Source organism: Pseudochaenichthys georgianus, chromosome 13 (assembly GCF_902827115.2).
Source record: "Pseudochaenichthys georgianus chromosome 13, fPseGeo1.2, whole genome shotgun sequence".
NCBI classification, from domain to species: domain Eukaryota; kingdom Metazoa; phylum Chordata; class Actinopteri; order Perciformes; family Channichthyidae; genus Pseudochaenichthys; species Pseudochaenichthys georgianus.
In genome coordinates, this window is record NC_047515.1 from 1183912 (window position 1) to 1193728 (window position 9817).

The 9817-nt window shown below is 41.2% G+C and overlaps 1 protein-coding gene across 1 annotated transcript in view; it reads right to left on the reverse strand.

The window, feature by feature from the left end:
- Positions 1-9468, reverse strand: part of LOC117457336 (transient receptor potential cation channel subfamily V member 1-like) — a 29180-nt gene extending 19712 nt beyond the window's left edge. The window contains 7 exon segments of the mRNA XM_034097362.2: positions 5280-5456; positions 6137-6435; positions 6531-6668; positions 8187-8345; positions 8755-8833; positions 8836-8905; positions 9285-9468. Of these exon segments, the coding sequence (XP_033953253.1) occupies positions 5280-5456; positions 6137-6435; positions 6531-6668; positions 8187-8345; positions 8755-8833; positions 8836-8905; positions 9285-9451 (1089 nt within the window). The 5' untranslated portion in view covers positions 9452-9468.
- Positions 9469-9817: the final 349 nt, after the last annotated feature.

A 9817-nucleotide genomic window follows, 5' to 3' on the forward strand; every position in this document is an offset into this window, starting at 1 on the left:
AGATAGATGTTGCAATGTTTCAGGAGACACACCTTAAACCTAATGACACTTCAAGGGTTCAAAACAGATTCTATAAACCTATTGTGGCATCAACTGATGGCACTCGCACTAAAGGAGCTATGATACTTGTGAGGCGTAACATACATGTATCAATTGAAAGGATTGGCTCTGACAATAAAGGACGTCTAGCCTATTGCCGCACATCTATTCAAGGTAAAAAAGTGGCTTTTGTTAGCATATATGCCCCGACAGGATTTGTAGCTCTTTTCACGACACAGACACAGGTCGGTTCTTTAAAACGGGCGTTTATTTCTTGGGAGTTTTCATCCTGTAGCCTTCCCTCTTCCGTTACGCCGTGAGAACTACAACACCGAAATGACACGCATACATAGCCAAACACATTAGCATATTGTGCTACTACACATATGAATGAAAACAAGAAAATGAAAACACAAAACAAATACCTTGTTGGCTGCTTGTCGTGAAAGGAGATGAATTTAGTTCATTTTCTGCATAACTTCGTCACAGACCTCCCGTCACACTAAAACTTGATCACAGACCTCAGCAGAGCTTCAAAAAGACGTCAACCCACGTTGAGTTGTACAGTGGTAACAGCAAAACACGCAGTACCAGCACATGAACATATGTTGGGTCGGACATGAATGCTTTTGTTAACAATAACCTTGACAAATCTGCTGCAACTCTATCAAGTTCTCAAGAATCTGCTTCCAAAGCACTTAATGTCTTTATAACAGACTTAAACTTAATTGATGTGTGGAGGGTGCATAATCCATCTGTGAGAGACTATACATTTTTTTCCACGAGACATAAAACCTTCTCTCGAATAGACTACATTCTTGTATCTTCTGGGCTGATGCCTTCAATACAGTCAATTGAGTTCCTACCCAGACATCTCTCAGATCACAACCCAATTTTAGCTAATTTTAACTATGGAAATATAAACAACGGGGCAACTAGATGGAGGTTCAACACGACCCTTTTAAAGAACAACACATTTATATCGCAATTGAGATCAAAACTGACCGAATTTATAATCTTGAATAAGAATAGCGTCACAGATATGACGGTGGTCTGGGCCACCATCAAGGGTTTTATACGAAATAATGCTATTCGGCAGAGATGTTCACAAGTCTTTTTTTGCAAGTCCAAGTCAAGTCTCAAGTCTTTAGTCACGAGTCCAAGTCAAGTCTCAAGTCTTTGGTCACGAGTCCAAGTCAAGTCTCAAGTCTCTAACAAAATAAAAGCCTCATGTCTCTTCTGGTTGTAATAAGCCTTCTATTGTCTGCTGCTATCCAGTCTGTTAAGAATACTGCACAGCTATATCTAAGAAATTCAAAGCATTTACTATATTATTATCACTCCTATATCTATTAGCATACAGTATCAGTACTGATTAGTTGTTTGTTATATGATCACTTTAAACAGGCTATTGAAATATGAGGAAAAACATCACACTTTAGCTAAATGCAAACAACTTATAAGCAAAACACTTCAGAATCAGAAATCAGTAAGGAAGCAATTCACTCATCTTTTCAAATATTCAGTTACAAAGCTAGCAGCAAGCTAAGTTAGCATTACACAGCTGATGCTGAGCTAAACATGTTTGCTAACCATCCATATGCGTGAATGTGACTGACCTCTCCGGGTGAGTTTTCAAGTGCCTGATGAAATTCGACGTTGTTGCGCCAGCATCCTTGATTTTGATATTGCAGACTTTGCAGTGTGCGCTCCTTTTGTTGGTGCCGCCGGCGTTTTGTTCGAAGTTTTTGTAGTTGAACCTAATTACAAGCGGTACAGCCGCAGGTGTGCCGCCGGTCGCCATGGTGTTACTACGAGGTAGTAACAGAGGCGCGCACGTCTGCGTAATGAGCCCGGCTAAAATAACTGGATGGCCTGCCTGCCTGTCAGCCTTCCATCTGGGCACAAATTTATCTCGTGCCCTCATTGGTCATGTGCGCGTTCGTGTGTGTTGGAGGAGGGGCTCTATAAGGAAGTAGCAGCCTCTAGCAGATTATCTCCGGTTGTGTATTTTCAAATTCTAGCGATCTCGAGCCGGTTTCTCTCAAATGTACCTACCCCACCTTTAATACGCCAAAAATAGAAAACACAATGATTGTTCACGAGTCCCAACACACGAGTCCAAGTCGAGTCTGAAGTCTTTTGGTCACGAGTCCAAGTCAAGTCTGAAGTCTCTGTGTGTGCGATTTATGGCGCGTTTCCACTGCAGGCCTCGCTCGGCCTTGCTCGGGTTGGTTTGGCCTTATTAGGGAGATGGGGATGGGGACTCGAGTCCCATCTCTGCTATACGGTTCAGTTCCCACCTACATAAAAGCCGACTGCAAAATATTTCTCACCTAGAAGAACAATGTAATATGTTGAAAAAAGTCCTAAAAGAGAGATACACAACAACAATAGAAAGTGAGCTCAAAACAAAGCAAGAACTTAACGACCTATTAAGACACAGGGCAGAATATATGATCCATATAACCAAACACAAGTATTATGCAGAAGGCAGCAGACCAAGCCACCTTTTGGCATTAACTTTAAAACAACAACAGGCTAAAAAGACCATACCAGCAATCAGATGTAATAAACGCGGATCGGTATCTTCTACAGAGGAGATAAATGAAACATTTAAAAATTACTTTAAGGAACTGTATTCAAGTAGCTCAGTCCCTTCTGACGAAGACTTCACCACATTTTTTAGCGGGTTAGGCCTCCATACATTATCATTAGATTACACCAAAACACTGGAGTCACCTATCACGCTGGAGGAGCTATATAAAGCTGTCAAAGCTACAAATAAGGGCCGTACGCCGGGTATAGATGGCATACCTGTGGAACTCTATTTAACATTTTGGGATATTATTGGACCGGTATGGTTAGAAACACTTAATTATGCTACTAATAAGGGTATGTTCCACAAAGACTTAAATACGGCTCTACGTTATACGGTTATACCCAAACCTGGAAAGGACCCCTTTGAATGTTCTAACTATCGCCCAATATCACTGATAAATGCTGACCTCAACATTTTTTCCAAGGTCTTAGCTATTAGACTTGAGACGGTGGTTGGGAAATTAATAAGCCCCGATCAAACAGGCTTTATTAAAGGGCGGCTCGCATCTGATAATATCCGCAGACTCCTGCACATTCTTGGCGCAACACATACAATTCCACCTGCCTGTGGCCTTTGTTTTTAGATGCTGAAAAGGCGTTTGATCGCGTGGAATGGCCATATCTATGGAGGGTTCTGAAAGAATTTAAATTTGGAGATACTTTTATTAACATGATTCAAACATTGTATGCGAATCCTACAGCTCGAGTATGCGCGGGCGGAAGCTTCTCCGACTTATTTGACATACAACGGGGTACAAGGCAAGGAGACCCTCTGTCTCCTTTAATTTCAATGTATCCATCGAACCACTGGCACAATTCATTAGGAATTGCCCTCAGATTTCCCCCATCACAATAGGTGGAACGTCACATTCTATATCACTATATGCAGACGATACATTGGTCTGTATGGCAGATGTTCAGCGAACCCTCCCCTGTGTCTTGGAAGTAGTGGAGCAGTTTGGGCAGCTTTCGGGATACAAGATGAACCATCAAAATCAACACTGATGCTTCTTAACATAGGCCAAGGTGAGGTGTCCCTCCCACCCCAGACCAATGTTCCAAATGAGGTCCTCTATTTGGGTATTAAGGTTAGTACTTCCTTACCATCTATAGCTAAAACAAATTACTCTTTAGTTTAGAAGAAAATAGAAGAAGATATTACAAGATGGAAACACCTTCCAGCATCCGTCCCAGCCCGTTTATCGGTTGTTCAAATGAACATATTACCCCGCATACATTTGGTAAGCTCAATGATCCCTCGAGCACCTCCAACAGGATACTGGCAGAAACTAGATTCTTTACTACGAGGCTATATCTGGAATGGTACGACCCAGTATAAAATGGTCAGCTCTTCAGTATAGAAGATCAGATGGGGGATTGGCATGCCCACATTTAAACTATATCATTGGGCATTCATATTAAGATCTCTCAGCTATTGGGTAGATGAAGATAAAATGTCATCTTGGAAGAATATGGAACAAGATTTAATAGCGCCGATAAGATTAAGGGACTTTCTCCTTTCAGGTATATCTACCAAAAAATGTGATTTACTGTACGGTCCAATTTTAACTTATATGATTAAAGTGTTCAGAGCAGCAGGGACATTCCTAAACGTTAAGAGTGTGTGGTGTAGGTCATCTCCATTATGGAACAATCATAACCTATTGACTGGGGGCGAACCATTTAACAACAAAGCTGGGGAGGATAAAGGTATTAGAACTCTTCAGGACATTAATGGGGAAAATTGTATTCATGACTTTCAAAAACTGGTCTCTCAATATAATATTGATCAACAGTCTCTCTTCTTTTACTTTAGAATAAGGTCTGCCTGTAAAGCAGGGGTCCCCTGGGGGTCAGATTTGAAAGAACATCCTATTCTGAGTTGGGTGCAAAGTGCTCCCAAACAAATAGTTTCATTTATCTATAATGATCTTAACTCCCAGAACTACATGCCTACATCAGGCATGAGAGCATGGGATAGGGAAATATCCACTTTAGGACAAGAATTGGATTGGGATGCAATTTGGGCTAATGTTACGGGTGCTTCAAAAACCCAAACCATCAGTATATACATATGCTCTATATGCTCTATGACATTTTGTCATAGAGCATATCTAACAACAATAATTAGACACAGAATTGGATTGGTACCTGACCCGTATTGTTCCTTTTGTCACCAGGGAACCATTGGCTCTTTCTTACATGTTGTGTGGGAGTGTCCAGGAGTATTACACTTTTGGGGGAAGGTTATTAGAACCCTTACAGATTTAATAGGGTTGAGATTACCAATGGAAGCTGCTGTACATCTTCTAAATGATGAATCTCACCTTTCCCTTACGGGGAATGGAGTGGGTGGGATGTAGGATAGAGGGATGGGATTTAATTAATCCAAAAATGTTGTGCAACCTGAATTGTCTTCTGTACTGTGTTGTAAATTGAAGATGTTGCAATAAAAAATGTATGATAAAAAAAGAAGAGGAATGTTGTGAAGTTAATGTCTCAAATGCCATACAATTGTTTTTCATTTTTTTGAACTTTTGGTTTTATTGTACCCTACATATGTTGCCCGTGCAAGCTGCACTAGATACAATATCATTCTGGTAAATTATAATGATTTGAGGTAAATTCATATTTCTCACCGGTATTTCACTCCCAAAGACGATCAGCTCCAGCACAGAGTTGTGTTCGTTGGTGTCGATGGAGCTCATGTCGTACAGAGAGGAGTGCACTGGACCATAGACCCATTCAGTGAACTTCCTGGAGAGCGGCCTCATCTCCTCTCCCTCAAACTCCCGCTGTAACAGGTGCCTGAACAGCTGGCCAGTGAGATACCAGAAAGATATTGTTATTTTGTCTGCCTTGTACGCATGTGGTAGGTTTTCCATGATCAGGTATACGTTATAAAGCAGAGGTGTCCAAACATATTTCACTGTTGCCACATACAGAAAATTAAACAAAGAGCTGGGCCCCTCACTAGAGGTGAGGTATATTGCCTCCAAGTTAGCAAAATTAATCAAATCTAGGTACATTATTGTTGATAATTGAATATGCTTCAAGAAAGAAAACAGCCTTCATCACAGCTCTCCATTAATAGGCTTACATAGGGGAGATAAAAAGGGTCTATTTCTAATGCGTTATGCAAATAAGTTATTGGGCTTTTTTTATCAACTAAAATTAGTTAGAAAAGGTTTTCAACTTGAATTGACTGAATTTATTTCACTGAATTTATATTGTTTACACTGACATGACAACAACAATTAATACTGTGTAATATACAGTATTTTTAGATATATATTTAAGAAGTACGATATAAGGCAAGCACTAGTATGTGTGCGCCAAATTCCATTATACTTTTAGAATTAGATGTGGGCCATTTCAAAATGGATCACAGGCCGCAGTTGGCCCCCAGGCCGTAGTTTGGACACCCCTGTTATAAGGAAGATAACCATTGAGGTGTATATCATAACACACAGGGACACCTTCAGGAGGGACCTACCCCGATTTTTCCAAGTTTAGCTGCTAACTTCAGGGGGGTCAGTCCCTGATTGTTTTCTATCGTTTCCAACTGGACTTTCTTCTCAAGCTTGTTTTGCTGAGTAAGGATCTGGTCATACATCTTGGCAATCATTTCTGTATTTTCTGTCGTGTTGTCTGCTATGACTCCCAAGGCGTGTAAGACGGTGTTTCCTTGCGAGTCTCTGTCGGTGGAGTCGGCTCTTCTGCAGGAGTTCTCCATGAGGAAGGACACGGTGCTGGGCTGGTTGGTGCAGGCGGCCAGGGAGAGGGGGAGCTCTCCTGTTGGAACACAGCTCAGATGAATGAGAACCCCCAACAAACAGCTGGAGAGAGGAAATGCAGCATCTGGATGTTTTTGGTATGCATTTACCCACCAAAATAAAAGCCCAGTCCTGCATGACGCTGGAAGAACTTCCCATTGGCTTTGGCTTGCACATCTGCTCCTTTCTGCACCAGCAGAGTCACATGGTCAAAGCTCCTTCTCTCTATGGCGATGTGCAAGGCTGTCTGACCTGTCGTTTATCAAAGTGCTTTATTGTTACAGGAAGCAAGTTACAAGCAGGATGACAGTCTTTTGTACCTGAAAGTGAAATCTTGAGTTTCAGGAAAGAACAGTGCTAACACCATGTGCCACAAGATTGAAAATAGTGCAGGGAAATGGCTCTCTGAAACTACCAGAAGCTAAGTATGGTGTTTGGTATCTATAAACTCAACAAGTGAATAAGAAAACATGCGATCATAGGCAGTGTAAAAGTAATTTTCTTATGGCAGATCATTTATGAACACAATGCTAGCAAATATTAAAAAAATCCTGACATTGAAAGAAATGTGTGGATTTTTTCATTTGGGACATTTTCTTTTTATATTTATGGTAGGATATGATGCTAAGGATGTATAATAATGGAAGATTTGTAACTTTGTCATGTTGAATCAAATCATCTTTTAAGTCCCAAACATACTGTATAAACTAGGGTTGCATCTTCACAAAATGCAACATAATATGTCAGAAATCTGGCAGTTTACTATTCTTTTTCCAGAAGTTCGAATTTTCAAGTTGTTGTTAGACTTGCCCACCACACATCGGGACCAGGTTTCAAGACTTGAGAGCAATCTGAATAAAGTTGTGGCATTAGTCTTTAACATACTGAATACAGTCTTTGGACACAAATGGGTTAAAGATTATGAAATTGAGGCCCTAAACTGTCTCTGGATAATGAGATCTGAAGGACACCTGTAAGTGCACATCCATTAGTGCCTACATTTGAACAGTTGTACAAGTGCAGCCCCACAGCTCGCAGATCGCTCCCCTCGCTTCTTTTTTAAAGGGGACCTATCATGCAAAATGCACTTTGTACGTCTTTTATACATGAATATGTGTCCCCGGTGTGTCAGGGAACTCACCAAGTGTCAGAAAACACAACCCTCTCTCTTTTCCTCCATACCCAAATCTCTAAAAATGGGGCTGCAACGGATCTGATACAGACTGATACCGATTTGAAAATTCTCTGACGTCAGGAACGAAGGAGCTCCAGCTATATGGCTAACTCTCCACTTATCAGGAGGAGACAGCCACGGCCATTGCTGTTCGAAAGCGCTGGAGACACTGTAGTACATATGCCTATGTATGACCGTCGTGGTACAGCATTTGTTTGGCATTTCCGGGTATTTGGGCCATGTTAACAATACCGTGTAACTGTCACGTTTGAAGGGACGAAACCGTGACATCTTCACGTCTCCCAGCATGGTAAATCGTCACATGTTCACGTCTTGCCGTGATACTGGGTTGATCTCTTTATACAAGCCCTATTGTTGACTTCTGTTCACTCAGCTCTATCCAGGTTCATAATGACACTTTCATATGTACAGCTTGTGTATTTCACCACAGGGCTCTCCAAAGTTCAGGAACATGGAGAATATACATTCTGGCTTCAAAAATCCCAACTTTGCATCAAAGGACCAAACTTGTGACAGTGTCTATACTTCAGACCATCAGCTCTTAAAATCACAGATTAAAAGCTTTTTCCACCTACCATTGTAGCATGGGTCTTTGTACGATGCGTTGATTAGATTTTCTAAATCTGAAGTTTTCTCAGCTATGTCCAGGAGGACTTCCACTGTGTCATTCCTGCCATCTTTCAAGTTCAGCAGAGCCTTCAGCAGTGCCGTTTTCCCATTTGTCTCATCTGAAAGTTGCACACAGAGTACATAGCTTTGTTTCCCATCACACCAATAACCAAATGTGACGATATTTTCTGAAATTCATGTTAACATATAAATAAGTACTGTAATAATCAGTCATTGGACTTTGGCAAACCACAAGTTGTTCTTTGTAGACACAGAGATTTATAGATCAAGCAACACAATTCTATCCGGCTTTTTGTGGTTTACTATTACATTTACAAGTTATTTCATGTGCATAAGAGCTTCACTTCAACTAGCCTTTAATGCAGCATCTATCCAGCAAACAGTCATACTTTGCATGACTGAAATCCATTGGAGTAAACATGACCATGGGTTGAAACTAAAATGGTTATAGATAACAGCAGGACACAGAAATAAATGCAACACATCAAAATGCTTCTTTCCTACGTGCCTGTGAATTCGGGCTCGTGAGCTTCTTATCATGAACTCTCAGGTAGTCGAGCAGCCCGTCCAGCTGAGAGGTGTTTCCTGTGGAGGGCCTGCTTCAAACACTTTCTCCCTGCTGAAGGCTTTACTGTAGATGCTGTCAATACCTGGAGTACTCTGTCTGAAATGTACAAAATATTACAAGTAATTAAATCAAGGCCTAATGCAGCTCAATATTTACAATAAAATCAAAAATGTTTACAGTATTTTAGTATCTTTTAAAACAGTGTTAAAACACTTTAATTACACAATTTCTTGGTTTATTTTCAGAACAAAAAACCCAACATAAACAAGCTGAGCTCGTTTACCTGAAATACGCCAGCATGTAACCTGATCCTTCAGTCCCTACAGTCTGACATACTCCCAACATTAGTAAAGCTTCTCTGAGCAGCCAGCAAGTGATTTATGTGCTGAAACCTCAGGATGTGTCCTTGAAATGAAGGCCATGTGTATCACCTGCGAGACACAAATCAGAGGTATATCCCAGAAGGCTTGGTTACCTAGTTATGGAGACGTTGGTGTCCATAGGAGCAGGAATCCTCTCTGAGCTGTTTGTTTTCAGGAGCCAGTCCAGACTGTTGCCCCCCCCCTCCTCCTGCTCCCCCAGGCTGGTGTGTGGCTCTGCTGTGTCCGCTGGCTGTCCATCGCTCATCTTAATGGTAATCATTTGAGTCCTGATCCTGTTTTCACTGCTATGGCTTCTTCAGGCAGCTCATCATATGAGCTGCAGCTCCACAGTGTAGTGTTTCAGAGGTCAGGAGAGTCGCAGTGGGGCGGGACAGAGTGTTGTCACCTGGGCGACGCTCCTCCCTCTCCCCAGAGGGCAGGGCACGCGTGTTGTTTGACTAAAACGTTCCTCACAACTGAAGAAGACAATAGTACCTGCTGAACATTTATTATGCTGACTGATGATCTTTTATGAGGTATTAAATACTTTTCTAGTCACATGTTCTTACGGCAAGCCAAGTTTATTATATAGACATCTTTCAACACAAGGCAATTCTAAGTGCTTTTCAAAAATGATAAAAGTTAA